A 15987-nucleotide genomic window follows, 5' to 3' on the forward strand; every position below is an offset into this window, starting at 1 on the left:
TCAGGGCACATCCTCCCCCTACAACCTGTCTGTCTCCAGTAGTCAGGTGAAGAAGCAGATGGAAAGAGATTGAACAACAAGGCTGCAGGTCCAAATGGTGTCAGCACCAGGGTTCTGAGGCCACAAAGCTCTGAATCTATCTAATGTTTCTGTGCTGAGGATTACATCTTGCCTTTTTACAACAGGTGGCAGGAATGTAGAAATACATATGCTTTAGAGTCGGACTGTCACAGTAACACATTTTGCCATGTGATTAATTGTCTCAGAAATGATTTTGATAGACAATATTGCTCTGAGCAATTATTGTTGTCATTTTGAGACCATTTTCAACTAAAATAACAATAATGCCATAATATTACAAGTACACTCTTTCAATGATCAACATACTTTAATTTCTAAAGAACAATAATCTCGATGTGCAGACTAGACCCATCCAGTCCCCAGTCTGCTAAAACAGATCCGGATTTCTCCAGGGGTTTTGACAATGCGGTTATCTGGAACATGTGGTCTCTAAACACTTTGTAACAAAGTTACATAGTTTATGGTCAATATTAGAGGAAATGTTTGGACTTGACCAGAGGTGGAATGGTAAAGCTGAATGTCTTTGATCTCCTTCAGTATGTCATTTTTCATGTGATTGTAAAGTTGTGGAAATGCCATTTGTAACATGTATGTTCATACTTTAACAACATTAAAGGACAGCGTCGCTTTACCAACCACGCTGTCTGCGTGCGCACTATGTTGCATGGTCCTGTTTGTATTTAATCTGTCAGTTAAACACCTCAGTGATCGTGGACTGTCGGGAAGATGGAGCTAGCCTGGTTGTTGAGGTTATTTTTTTCCTAGCTGAGAAAACAGCAGTTGATGGTTGTGTTTTAAGTGCAGATGGCAGCTTGTTATATTGTCATGTTTAGTTTATATTGTCTTAAAACAAATGCGGCACATCTTTCACTTTGGGGGAGAGAGTGAGCGAGAGAGAAAAGAAAGACCAATGAAAATCATCGCGTCCAGCAAACTTATTGCACACATTTTTTATCATGCGATTAATTGTGTCAGGTTTAAAACCCCTGTGACATGTAAAATAAAGAAAGAGACACGGACTTAAAACTCAGTGTAACCTTTGCAAAGGGGAAGAGAACAGTCTCAGAGCTCGCACAGAAACTCCTAACTGTCTTCTTCGCTTGCTCTTCCTCTGCTCAGGCTTTTTATTTGACAGATAATGCTTAACATATGATAAAAGAAAAGATAAGTCATGAACAAATGATAATATATAAATTTCCTAACAAATTGACTTGTTGCTTATTGCGACAGGCCTACTTTGGAGTTCAGCGTAACTTTACATTCAATATTTTTAAGTTGTAGGTTATGACATCATCTTAGAGTTTTGTCTGATTGTGTTTTTTCTTTCACCTACATGGACATGAGTAATCAGCTTTCTTCTATAAACTGTATGTAGTAATTTATCTTTGGGTATGTATTTGTCATTTTGTCATAATTGTTTTTTCCCTGATGTATACCACTCTTTTTGTATTCCCTCCTCCCAAGTTAACGCAACGCCTTACCTGACACTTGTGATATTTAACTTAGATAAACTTTCACTACAACATGGTTTACTGCAGAATAGTCAATATCTTGTTTTATACCTTCTTAGCTGTGAAGAGTGTTCTTCCTGTAGTGGTCAAAGCAGACTTCTGCAACTCCTGCCACCCACATATAGTGAATGTGTTGCCAACACCTACCTCTATGTGGCCAGTGGTTTAAAAACAATTCTTTGTGTAACTCAAAGGCTGCTATTTGTGAATCTTCATCCAAACACGGGGCACGCTTAAAAAGTTATGTAATGGTTCCCACTCAACTTTAATCCCTTTCAGCTGAGTGAGTACCCCCATGTGATTGTGCTGAAGGTTTAGGAAAGACAGGGTGGTTGTTGCACTATTCGCAAGGAACGGGTGCAGTACATAGACTTTGGCCAACCCCCCCTGCACATTCAGAATGAGCAGTGGTCTGTTTATAAGAAGGAAATTTTATCCAGGGAAGTGTCTCACTTGGAGGTGCCATGCTGGATGGAGACACAAACTCTAATGGTTCTCTGTGCTACCAACGCTTGGACCAGGGACCACATAGCCTTGAGCCTTGACAATCTTTGTCTCTGGTTGTGTAAGAAAGAATTCTGCCACTTCAGAGTGCAGTCTTTGTTTTGACATGTTGCAGCATTTTTTTGTTTTGGCTCAGCTTTTCAGTGATGGAGACACATTTGAAGAAACAGTTGTTTTCAGATGTGCATCATCTTCTTCAACAGCATGTCTTGACGCTAACAAGCACTACTGATCAGTTGTTTACATATATTTTCAAAGCTTTTTCAGCTGACATACCTCATTATTGTATTTTCCTCTCCACAACAGGAACCATCAATGCTGGCTTCGGCTGAGGATTTAAGAAACCGCAAATAGGAGCACCTAGAGTCTCTCCTTTCCCCTCTCCCCCTCCCTTCCCTCTGCCCCTCCCTTCCCTATTCCCTTGTCAGTCTTTTCCCTTATCCCCTTTACCCCTCCTCTGAGATTCACCATGCTCATCAAGGAGTACCGCATCCCCATGCCCATGAGTGTGGAGGAGTACCGCATCGCCCAGCTCTATATGATCCAGGTGAGGTAACAGCACCACATTCCTCACCAAAGTCTCACCCACCCACACAACCAGAAGTGAAGAAATTATACAGAAACCAGGAGGCAGAATAAAACAGTCATCGAAAAGACAAACTAAACCAGGCAATTTTGTGGCTGCCACAGCACACACAGTGATTGGTCACATGATGTGTAACGCTGGTGGAGTAAAAGAACAAAGAGCACATTTATCCTGATAGATTATCCAATTTAAACTCTGAAGCTGCTAATTTAACCAGTCATAAACAACGTCTTCCTGGAGGAGGAGGAGGAAGAGGAGGAGGGTGGGATCACCCTGCTATCAGCATTTGTAAACTACTGCTGTGTTGGAGATAGACACAAATGATTTGTCTGTGTCAGATGGTTTCATCTGTCAAACCACAACCTTAAATGGAGATGGACGACGTGTGTTAGAACTTAAGGGTTTACAGCTGTGTGAAGGCTTTTAAGAAGCTGTAGTTATACTGTGTAACAACATATTTTCTCCTTATATGGCATGTCTTTTAAAAAAAAAAAAGGGTTTAGTGGTTAGTAGAGTCAATAATAACAGCTAACTTTCAGCTGCAATGTCTGGTAATGTGTATCCCAAGTGGTAGATTTACAGTTTTCGAAGGTTGCAGGCTCCTTGTATTAGGCCTTGACATTTTAATCATTTTAGACATTTTTACATCGTGATGGTTGCATCAACAAGAGCCTTTTTCAATTTTTGGCAGAATAAATCGAAAGAAATAAACAAAAAAAAGAAAAAGAATCATTTTATGGTTGTCACTATAAATTTGCAGTAAATTTACCTTAAAAAATTTAGATTATTTCTGTTTACAGAGTTGTCTAAAGTTAACTATAACCGCAAAACTACAACACGACATACAGTATATATTTATCTCTGTTGCTTCAAAGGGCATTACCTAACTTTGGTTGTGTAATACCCATGTCAAAGTTTTCAAAAGAAATTTCAAGTGTTAGTGATAACATCATTCAGTCACAGCAAATAGTGTTTTTCAGTAAATAATATTGGAAGAATACAAGTCCATTAATGATTTAAAAATCTTCAAGTAAACATGTATTGTTCTGTAGTTGACCAACTTGTTTTTTCTGTTGTTTTTCTTCGTGTGCACCCTGTGGTGTACCAAACAGACAGGTAATTCTGTTAGGCTGTAGTTGGTACAGAGCATGACTCAGCAGACATGCCCCGAAGCAAGAAACCATTTCAAATGAACACAAACTGGTCGGTTTGTCGCCTGCTAATTCTTTTGCTTTACTAGACAGCCCATAATGGAGAGTTATTAATTCTGTGAAACTTCTAACTGCATTATATTTTTTTGGCCTGTTTTGTTTTCAAATGAATGTCGCCAGAAAGAATATTGTGCAAAGGGGCATAATGTTTGTGCACATGGAACAACAATGGGATGATCTATGAAAAAGCAGTTTGCATGTGGATTGTTAAGCATGTAAACAAATCATGTGAGAAACTCATACATGATTGACCCATAGTTACCTTTTTGCTGACCTCACTGTTCCTACACAGCCTGATTGCTTCAATCACTATGGAAACTATGACATCAGCAACATGCCAGTGGTCAGGTTTTGTACACGAGAGAGTGAAAGAAAAGAGGAAATGGAGGATAAAAAGAATCTGCGAGGTAGGGACAGTAAGAAATGGTAGAGGAGGTGGAAGGAATAGAGTGTACATACCCTCTTTTCATTGCTGTATGTTACCAGGGCAACTGCTGCATGTAGGCTTGCCTACAGCGATCCATTCCTGATGTAATCCACAAAGATAAAGCCAGGGCATTAGGATATCCTGGCCATGTCTGCTCCTCAGCAGGCAGTGCCCTACCCCGTTTCTCCTCTTCATTCCTTTGCCCATGTCCCATCTTCTAATCTGATAGCTAATTGTAATTTTATTAACAAAATGTACAAAAAAAGAAATACACAATTTAATATTTAAATAAAAGAATTCCTCATAGTGTTTCATCTATTTGCATTCATCCATTTTGACTGAGGAGTTATCTGTGGAGTTAAGTAAAAACCAGCATCCTTAACAGGAAATATTTCTCTCAAAGTTGAGGGCAAAAGGAAAAACCCAGGATGTGAATCTTATCCTGTCAGAGAAACAGGATCTAAACATTCAGTATGCATCAGGCTTTGATGTTAATGATGATGGTGTGTTCTTAGTAACCATCTATAAGTGGTTCAAAGAAAGGCTGATAAGTAAAAGGGGCTTATGTGGCAAATAATTTATAGCAGGGCTTATGCATAGGATAACATACCTTTTTAAAGGTAGCTCCTCAAAACTATTTCTTCATTTTGATTACTGGAAGTTGCATTTTATCTCTGAATGCAAAAGGGCCAGATGATTCACACTGATTTAAATCTTGCAGTATATTCAGACTTCATTTTTATGTAATTTACCTTCTCACTTCCCTCTAAGGGAGCAGCTATGGCCCGGCCATTGCGATTTGTAATCTTTTCCTGGTGAACTGGAGAAAATCACCCTATTGCTCAAAGGGCATTGCATTTGGCAGACCACAGTCACGTGTCAGTAAAGGGACAGCAGTCCAGATGTGGGATAATATTTTATTTCATTTTTAAGGATGGCTTTTTTACACTTATTGAATTAGGTTAAGTTGGTTATCTGATCATGCACATTTAATGCCATGTACAGTATATATATACATTACTATTACAAGTAATCTTTAACCTTGACATTTAAATTAACTTCATTATGTTTAATTATTGAGTTCCTGTCTCGTGTACTGGTTGTGTATGGCCAGTTTGACTGCTGTAGTGTCTGTGCTGTATCTTGTGAGCTCTGTTTGAGTTGTTGAGAGCAGGGTGGGTGGCTAATAAATGACCTGTCAGAGGTAATGAGGTCCAGAGTGCTGGATGCTTCATGGCTTCCTCCTTGTAGCTACACTAATTCACTGGCATCAACTCTTCCCACTGGGCAAACTGGAGAAATTTGTCTCCTTATTATCATGAAGCTGCACTTAACACTGAGATGATAAGAAATAAGAAACAGAAAAAGAGAATTACTTTGACATTTATTAAATTAAATTAAATGGGGGAAAAAAGCTTTATTAATCCCAGAGGGAAATGACAATGTTGTAGTTTTTTTTTCAAATAAAATCAATAATAATTGATAATTAATGGAAGAGATTACTTTGTTCCAGAGGGGGATGGCTGCTGGCAGTAAACTCCTGTATCTTTCTGTCTTGCATTGGATTTAATGAAGCCTCACAATGAACACACTGTTTTGTTTTCACACTGTGTTGTGTAGAGGATGCTAAGAATCATTCATTATTTTCAGCAGCTTGAGCAGCCTTTTTTTCTGCAAGGTCAGCTCACCAGTGGCTCTAGGGTTAACCACAGCATCAAACCAGTCTTCTTGCTTAGTTTGTTCAGTCTCTTTAAGCCTCACTCTGATGCTGCTGCCCAGGCAGATCAGTGGAAAGCTGATAGCACTTTTCTGCAACAGATGAGAGAAGACATGCAACTTCATAGTACAGACATTGAATCATCATAGCTTCCTTAAGAAACAGAGTCTGCTGTGTCCCTTCATGTAGATGGTTCCTGCTTAAAGTCTGTTGCTGAACGCCAAGGAACCTATTTTACTCCACTACCTCCACCTCTTTACAGAAGAACCACATTACAGTCTGATCATCTTAAAGGAGGCAGCGAGTGTTAGGATGCTGTGTTAGCAACCTCGCTGCAACAGAGCTGATGATGTCACAGGTTGTGTCTGCACCAGTACCATGTATGATATAAACCACTACTAGAACTACAATGGTAAACTCTCTTGGTAAATAATATAAATGGAAACTCACGACTAACAGTTTGATGGCTCTTGTGTAGATCTTCATTACACTGACATGCCCAAGATGGCACCAACAGTAGTTAAAACACATTGCAATTCTATCTCCCACTAGCTTTCCATGGACTTTTTTTTATTGCTGTCTGCACGCACAGTCTTAAAGGAATGTACAGACACATTAGTCTGGGATGTGTTTATGCAGCCATGTCTTGGTGAATCTCATAATACTGTATTTCTTGCATTGTTTTTGACACTTCTGTTAGGCAGCGATCTAAGGTTACTGCCTTGCTCCTATCCTACACCCTCTTCACCTCCTCTTCAACTCCTTTGGGATTTGGTGTGTTATTCAGCGTGAAAAAAATACATTTGAAATATAAACTTGATGATGATAGTCATGAAATAAAATATTTTGTGTCTAAAAATAAAAACAGCATGCTTAGACTTCCTACAGTTTACATCCACCATGCAGCTCCTTCTAGAGTGGAGATCCTCATGATCCATTTAACCTTTTTTTGGACACTCATTGAAATACTTGGAAATTTGCCATAGAAAATAGCGTTATTATAATATTGGAGGATATTACGATATTTTAAAACTTGGATAATTTCTTTCTAATATGATGTCATACAGGAGTAAGTGGTCAATACTAACAGCATTTTCACATTTTCATGCGGAAGCCCAATCTCAGCGACTCAATCTCAGCAACTGGGATATGGCCTGATCTTTTATGACTGGCATGAAGTTTGGGTTTATAATTTCTCAGACAACCATGCAGAGGCATTTTATATGTCCAGTAAAGTGTAAAAACATGGCCATTCGCCCAGTAAAGGGTTAACAAAGAATTGTGCGTGTGTGTGTGTGCTGTCAGCTCATGGACTATGTTCTGCTCAGTTCCTGTTTTACTGATTTTACAAACACAAACCATCCTCATGCCATTCCTGACATTCTCGTTTTTGAAACCTTGACTCACCGAGCTGTAACTCTGTTCAGCTGTATCTGAAGACTCCACCCAATTTTCCTTCACCTGCGCACCTGAAATGTAAATATAGGAAAGGTGTGGCTCCATGAATGGTTTTTCCTTTTTGTTTTTTGGCTTCCTGATTTGAATTCAGAGCAGGCATGGTTTTTAAGAAGCTATTAATTTTGCTGTGTGTATGTAGTCTTGTGTTTACATGCTATTAACTGAGGCAGCCCAATGAAGTCACACACCACCAGAGGTGGCAATTCCTGCCCCAGAAAGTAAAAGTGCTGTCCGGCAGCTGTTCAAGCAGTCACCAAACCAGACGAATTTCATATGCAGAGTTTATTTGTCAGGTAAACGAGCCCTTTAGTGAAAACACCTGTTCTAAATGTACAGGTAGATCCAAAAACATGGCAGGACTTTTACTTTCTGGACCAGGAATTGCCACCTCTGCACAACACATAGTCTGTTGCATCATTATCCATTTATTTGTTCGTTTCTGCCTGGACATCAGTTTCAGATTAAGGGAAAACGAGTGTTTATGATTTAAACTTAATACATTCTACCTTTATGCCACACTGCTACCGTGCACACATGAACATAATGTCTGCACACCTAGATTTCTTTATATTTTCTTCTTTTTTTCTTTCCAGAAAAAGAGCAGAGAAGAGAGCTGCGGTGAGGGTAGTGGGGTGGAGATCCTTGAGAATAAACCCTACACAGATGGCCCTGGTGGGACGGGTCAGTACACCCACAAAGTCTACCACATTGGCATGCATATTCCTAGCTGGTTTCGATCTATTCTTCCCAAAGCTGCACTGAGAGTTGAAGAGGAATCTTGGAACGCCTACCCTTATACCCGCACTAGGTGAGCTTTCTTTGCTTTTTGAAGAATGCTACCTTGACAGTCTTTTACAGCCAAAATGAAAGCCTGCCTGCTTAAGCTGCACAAACTTGCATTGTATTTTAGCGATGGGATGGCCAACATTTAGCAGCTGGTAAGTGTATTTTTAGAGGGGAAAAATCCACTCCTTATGTTGAAGATAATAAATCCTAAATATATGCGGTGTAATGTGCAAATCTCATGAAATATTAGTTTAATGATGCTGAGACTAAGCTCCAGCTGACTCCGTAAGGGCCAAGAGTGAATAGAGACTTTTGAGAAAGTTGTCATAAGATTATCCCACAGGCCATCAGATCGGTGTGGTCAGCAACTCTCCCTGACTGCTAGACATTGATGACCCTCCTTTCTCAGTGTGCTGTTCTGTTTGTCTGTGGGAGTCTGATAAACACAGAGACATCTAGGTGCTGAAAAGAAGTGTGTCCCAGACTGTGCTTTCAGGATATTGATAGACTCCAAGTGCCTGTTGACATATCTATTCAACCAGTGACAGTTTTACTGCAGATGCTTTAGATGCAACAGATGGGCTTGGCTCACATGTCCTCTATCCTCAGCAGTGATAATGACTGATCCTGAGACATTTAGCTGGAGAGTTACTCTGTGAATGAAATCAGTCCAGAACTAACATGAGGTTTTTTACTATTGGTTTCTCACTTTGGTTCATTTCATGTCCTCCTTTCTTGCAGATACACGTGTCCCTTTGTTGAGAAATTCTCCATTGATATTGAAACTTACTATAAACCAGACACGGGCAATCAAGCTGATGTTTTTAACTTGTCTGCGGCAGACAAGAGACAAAGGACTATTGGTAAGGCCCTTTGAAACCTGTACTATCTGTAAATACAAATATCTAAGAAAATATTGTAAAGTAACTGGATTAATTCTAAATTAAATCAACTAATAACGATTTCTTATATGATCTACTCGGTAGCTGACCTTTATGCGCATTTCTTGATAAAGATGGCTCTAATTAATCACATTGTATTGATGGTGTTTTTATATCGGCTGTCTTATTCAAGCAGAGATGGTGGATGAGGCCCACTTGTGGCAGCTTAAAGCTACTGCGTTTGTTTTATTCTGGAGTTTATAGGATATTTTTCATTAACTATCACACTTCAAAGAACTAATTTCTTGGAGAGCATTCAGTAATCCAGTTATATATAACATTTAAATTATTTTAATCACGCATTCTTGTGTACAGAATGAATTTTGTCAGACAGAAATGTGGTTTTTAAGACTTTGAAGCTGCTGAGTTCAACCCCATCCCCATTCTTGTCTGTCACCAACTTGAGAGTACATCATGGAAACCACACTAGCATTGGTCATGCAATGTCTCCATGAATTATTGTTGTCTGAAAGTTTATTGTCTTTGACAGACCCGATAGACATAGTGACGGATCCCATCCCCCCACATGAGTACAAAGCAGAGGAAGACCCAAGGCTTTACAAGTCGGTCAAGACTCAGAGGGGTCCCCTTCAAGATGATTGGATAGAGGAGTACAACAATAACCCAGGGAAGACCCCAATTATGTGTGCCTACAAACTGTGCAAAGTAGAGTTCCGTTACTGGGGCATGCAGTCTAAGATTGAACGCTTTATTCATGATGTTGGTGAGTAGATCATTACTGATTTTAAACTCTTCACAATAATTTGTGAGTTTGTGAGCCTTTTCATAATTTTTTTTTCTCCTAAATTGTCCCTTTAGGACTGAGAAAAGTGATGGTGCGTGCCCACCGGCAGGCCTGGTGTTGGCAGGATGAGTGGTACGGTCTTACCATTGATGACATCAGGCAGTTGGAGCTGGAAACCCAGCTGGCTTTGGCCAGGAAGATGGCCCAGTTCTGCCAAGGAGAGGAGGCCACTGAAGCCATTGGAGCCCCATCTCCCGACAAAGATCAGGAGGTTAAGGAGGCAATCAATTCCATTGAAACTGAGGAGGTTGTTGCCAGCTCAGGAGGAGAGACGCTCCAGCCACGAGGTGTACTCACCAAGCAGTGGTCCACCTCATCTCGATCTTCCCGTTCATCCAAGAGAGGAGGTGAAGAGCAACTTCAGCTATTCATCTTATCACCTCTATGTGACATTCATTATGTGAATTACATTAATATATTTACATCACTCTATTAGACATTTTTAGCATTTTTCTCCTAGAGATCTGCACCCGAGTTCCACTTCCTTCACATACAGTCATCATTATAACTAGGGCTTTTCCCAGAATAATTCAAATAATGCATTTCTTCTCATTTTGGCTACATTTAGATGTAAGATGATCTCTCAGATAGGCAGTTGGAGGCAGCAGGATCGCCTGCCTTACTTTTTCTCTCACATAGTGCACAGCCTCTGGCCTGTGTAATAAATCACAAGAACAACACTCAGTGTGAGCAAATAGCTCATTTATCGATGTTGCTGCCTGGCTCTTTTCTGCCACTGACTGCAGAAAATACACATACAGAGAAGTGTAGCTGCGACACCGTTGTTGGCAACAGTTGCCCATAAATGTAACTAAAAGGGTTGAACAGTTGCTAATTTTAGAGATAAAATGATTGTTAGCTACAATTTAAGTAAACCATTGACTGATATTAATCTTCTGTGCTGGTACATGTATTAAAAAGGGTTAGCTGAATTCCAAATTAAACATTTACTGCCCACCTATCAAAAGCTGAATCCAGTTTTAATGACGGCATTACAAATGGTTTTGTTCAAGCTGCCACCTGATATTTGTCTACTTTAAAGGTTGAGCTATGCTAACATCAGTCAAGCTGTCACACCAGTAAACACAGTTATGAGATCTGAAACCTAAAGACCTGCTCATGCTGGAGGCTGCTATGTGAAGAACTCAACAAGAGCAGTCTTCAACATGGTGCAAATTGATACCCTTTTTTCCAGTGAGAAGGGTTGGTGTGTTATCCTTGCTGGTAGGGTGCGGAGTATTTACATTCATAAATTATTTTATTTCTTTTTTTACGTTTATCTGTATGCATAAGAAGTAGCCCCCTGCTAAGAGTTCATGACTTTCATTTTTAATAAGTCCAACTTATCAGGAGCAGCTTTTTAGTGTGGAGACTAGATTTTTTGAATGATGTATAGTTGCTTGTGTTGTCACATAAGCTTTACTGACAAACTTAACAGGTTTCACTACTTCACACCTGGTTTTTTTTTTAGCACTGAATCTGACATCACAAACCACATGTCTGAAAACACCCATCTGGGATTCTACTTTTTTTTTTTTTCTTCTTCCCGGTAACACTCTTTCTAGCTAACTCATGGACCCCAACTCGTGCAGCATACCTCGTTTCACCCTGTAACTCCCTCCTGTGGTTCTCCGTCTGCTATTTTTAGCAACAGTGCTGACATCACAGAGGCTGACGCTCCTCAAATGACCCTCCCCTCCACTGCTGCTGTTTCCTTCTGTATGCTGACAGCTACAGCTGTGCCCCGCTATCACCAGTCTGCCCCACTCCCCTCTGCTGCTCTAATGATGTTTAAGGCATCAACTGAAGATGTGCTAGACAGGGCTGGCTTTTTAGTGTTGCTATTTGCCTCAGCTGGCATTTCTTTTTTTGGTGTGCTCCAAGCTTGTTTGTGTTGTTGTGGTCCTCACATCTTGCACACCACCCCTGACCACCAAGCAGTCCATCTGTGATGAAGTAATGCACCACAGAGACTGTTGCATGTTTATATAACACAGTGTTTGTGTGGTGGTTGAGGTTTGGAGGAGGGGGGAGGTTGTGCAATAATTCTTTGTTGCCATGATTGTGTGTGTCAAAAAGGCAAAGAGAGAGCCAAAAACACATGTCCCCAAATAACTGTGAGGTTTTGCTTGTGTGTGTTTTGCAGTGAGCCCATCACGTCACAGCATCTCAGAGTGGAGGATGCAGAGCATAGCACGAGACTCAGACGACAGCTCGGACGAAGAATTTTTCGACGCTCATGGTAACAACTGTTTTGATTTTGAATTAAAGGTGGATTTTTGATTAAAGGTTTTTCTTTTTGGTGCAACCTTCTTCTTCCATTCTCCAATCCTTCTGCATGCATCTTTTTATAACCACAGATCAGTTCTTAAGCTTCCCAGATACCCAGCATGCTTTGGGTCTGCAGTTGAACTAGGTGGGTGCGGTTCAACACCTTTGCTTCCTCACGGGATGAGTTGGCTGAGGACACAAGCCAGGTGTCTTATCCTGACGTCAAGTTCAGAAATCACTGTCATCTCTGCTCACCAGGCCCTCACTCACCAACAGGCTCATCATTTTAACGAACACAGAGAGCGTCCTTCACACAGTTCATCTTATATCCATGTAATAAACAATCCCCTTCAACCAGTGTTTGTGTGGTGAAAGTGACATAAGGTCGCCACAATGATGACTATGAATAAATCTGAACCTGTTGCATTGTTTACTATACTGACACCGACTTTGCTCCACTGAGTCTTCACTCATTCTAAAGTGTAACAAGTTTTTGTTTGAGTACCTGAAGTGCAATTATTCAGTTAATGTAGTACAATGCTGCACTATTCACATGTAGCATTAATTGTTGTGTGCTTGGTGTTTGAATTGAAAATGCCTTGCACTTCATCAAATGAACTGATGAATCTAATGCCTTCACACCCATAAACTGATGGCTGAACCTTCTGTGCCAGCGACAGTCAATGTTGCTGTCTTTATTTTTCTCCACCGCAGTTATTTATGATTTATTTAGTCATATTTCTACAAAACAGAGTCAACATAATGTCCTAAGCGGTTAAAGGGGGTAATTTAATTATAGTATTTTATTAAAGTGGACTTCTTAATGCAAACCCATATGTTCTGTGGTACCTTGATTTATCACATGATGAATGTCTGCAAATTAAAAATGGCTAGCTCGTATGTCTGTCTTTAAAAGAATGGTCCCATTACAGTGATCACCTACTGGAGAAGAATGTAGTTGTTTGTTTTTTTTAATTGGATATGCTTACTACTTTTTTTGCAAATGTATAAAGAAAATCTTTAGTTGGGGAACTCAAATAAGAAACAATCATTAATTTACCATTGCTTATTAGTAAGACATTTTAATCTGCCAATGACCGTATAATTTGAATAAAATGTTATTAGTGACCTGAGATTAAACCTAGTAGTGTTTGAAATATTCCTGATACCTTGATGTTATCCTGAGGAACATTTTACAGGAAACATTATTATAGAAGCACACACAATAAATTAATAATGGAGGGCTTTTTTTTTAATGTTAAAACTGGTGAAATTTGCCAAAACTGCTGATTAGTGACCAAAGCAAGTTGTCATGAAATAAAGCAAATGACATTTTATTTTTTAGTTAGTGCTTAAAGTGATTTCTTAGTGATTAAAGTTTAATTTTATTTTCCAACTTGGTAACACAAGTTAAAGCTTGTGTTACCGGGGGGGACGACGACTTTGGAATAAAAATAGTCTAATAGTCTGAATCTTTCAATTGAATCAAAGATTAATATGGATGAATAACCTAATAAATCATAATGGGTATAATGGTGCATTCTTCCCTGACAGGGGTGTTGCAGATTTGAGTATACAGTTGTGAACATACTTAACCCTTTATTGTTCACACTGAGAAAAAGGCCAGAGAAAAATGTTTCTCTTAATTTTGGATAAGAATGATCAGAATAAATGTTTTTTTAGAAAATGGTCAAGGTGTAAGTTAATAATACAACATACCCAAACTGATTGGTAGAGATAGCTCAAACTTACTTATTTTCCACAATTAAAAAAAAAAAAAAAAGAATCATCAAAGTCACTCCAAATTTACCTCTACCAGTTGGTAGACCGGGGCCTTAACGGGTTAAGATGGCTACCACTGTGAGTGATACATCATATAAAGTGGTTAGGAGTGCTGCCTCTAGCATCTCAGTGTAAACTTAGCGTTCTTTATGTTCTTTATTAAACTAGGGAAGCAAATGCTAATGATGCTAACATGCAACAACAAGTCAATTACACTGTTTGATGATTAAACCTGTAGGTCAAAAAAAGTTTATAAAGACTTAACATGGTTGATGTGCTGTTTCCTCTGCAGAGGATCTCTCAGATGGTGAGGAAGTCTTTCCTAAGGAAATTGCCAAATGGAATTCCAATGATCTCATGGACAAGATTGAAGCTGCAGACACAGAGGAAGCTCCTGGTATGATGAAAAAAATCCACTGGCAGCTACTTCACTGTTGAAAAATACAACTCTGTGATACCTAATACTAAAAATATGAATGCATGTTTTCAGGTGAACTCTTCAAGGAAATGACTGCGGATTATGAAAGAGTGACGAGTGAGGACAGACTAGATGAGGTATGTTTACCAAATAGCAAGAATGTTTATCCTAAAACACAGCCCTGAACTACTACTTCTTATGCATATACATGACTAAAATGCATTTTATTGAAGAACTTTGCAAAGAATTCCCCTTAGGACCCAGCGCTGCTGCTAATCCTCAGTGCATTTTTAGTTTGCGTTTCTAAGAGAATCTTTTTTTTTTTTTTAAATGAGACACTAGACTTTGGAGGATAAGGGAAAGGCTATTTGTGCCTGAGCCTTTCTGTCCTCTTGTGTTCAGATGTGCGACTCTCTTAGCGGTCAAGCCGATAGCTCTCCCATTCCCACCATCATGGTAACAAGGCACCTGTCAGTAAGTAAACATTCTGGCCCCAGTTTACTGTGGGATACAATAGTCCCACTGCGAGATCCAATCCATGTGGACAATCCCAGTACTTACAGTCCCTTCCCTTTTTTTTGCCATTGCCCAAACCCAAATCCATGTGTGCTCCTGAACCTTACACCCTCTCTTCAACACCCTTGTACTTACAGCTGTGGCATTGAGTGTACATATGGTGCTTCTCTGAAAATGTGAAGTTTTGGAACAGAATAGAAGACAAAACTACACATTATACCGTGTTATTTCCTGTGAAGCATGATTGTTGTTTGCTGTTATTAAACAGTTGTCCAGGTGGAGGTTGGCTCTGTTTCCCCTCATGGTTCTCTGCCCCTGTGAAAAGAAGTCTGTTGTGTGATCCATGTTTGTAAAGATGGACACAAAGAGTCACAAACTATAACTAAAGGGGATTTTACATCCAAGTGATTATTTTTTGTCGTCGTTTTTATTTTTCCTACTCAATAATTTTGTTATATTGAGTATTTGCTTCCAAGCAAAAAGACTATCCAACATTTTACAATAGCTGATTCTTTATTTTCCATTCATCCCCATCCTTGTAATTTACTGTTCTCAGGAGAGCTCATCCCAGCAGTGTCTGCAGCCTTCCAAGATCCATGTACTGATCTTGGTCCTGCACGGAGGGAACATTCTGGATACAGGTGGAGGGGACCAGAACAGCAAGCAGGCCGATGTCAACACAATTAGTACAGCTTTTGAGACAGTCATGCGTGTTCACTACCCTGCTGCACTGGGGCGCATCGCCATTCGCTTGGTGCCTTGCCCTGCCATCTGTGCTGAGGCCTTCTCTCTGGTGTCCAAGTAAGGATAAACACTTGCACACATTTTTTTGTCAGGCTCCGAGTGATGAATGTGATAGTAAAGTTTGTTTTTATTAGCTGCGTGGAAACATTCCAAGTCCTCCTAATAAATGTCATCCCTTCTTCCTGTGTATATTTACCTGAAACTTCTCGTTGATTCTGTCACTATATAT

At 39.7% G+C, this 15987-nt stretch overlaps 1 protein-coding gene across 2 annotated transcripts in view; it reads left to right on the forward strand.

The window, feature by feature from the left end:
• LOC306764696 (membrane-associated phosphatidylinositol transfer protein 2-like) overlaps window positions 1-15987 on the forward strand; it is a 53320-nt gene that overhangs the window by 26046 nt on the left and 11287 nt on the right. For both annotated transcript variants that reach the window (XM_079251902.1, XM_079251901.1), the window contains exons 2-10: window positions 2403-2643; window positions 8089-8303; window positions 9023-9144; window positions 9713-9946; window positions 10042-10374; window positions 12174-12269; window positions 14373-14477; window positions 14571-14635; window positions 15571-15815. In XM_079251902.1, the coding sequence (XP_079108028.1) occupies window positions 2566-2643; window positions 8089-8303; window positions 9023-9144; window positions 9713-9946; window positions 10042-10374; window positions 12174-12269; window positions 14373-14477; window positions 14571-14635; window positions 15571-15815 (1493 nt within the window). In that variant the 5' untranslated portion in view covers window positions 2403-2565. The remainder of the gene's footprint in view (window positions 1-2402; window positions 2644-8088; window positions 8304-9022; window positions 9145-9712; window positions 9947-10041; window positions 10375-12173; window positions 12270-14372; window positions 14478-14570; window positions 14636-15570; window positions 15816-15987) is intronic.

This window comes from Telmatherina bonti, assembly GCF_933228915.1.
Source record: "Telmatherina bonti genome assembly, chromosome: 13".
Classification (NCBI taxonomy): Eukaryota; Metazoa; Chordata; class Actinopteri; order Atheriniformes; family Telmatherinidae; genus Telmatherina; species Telmatherina bonti.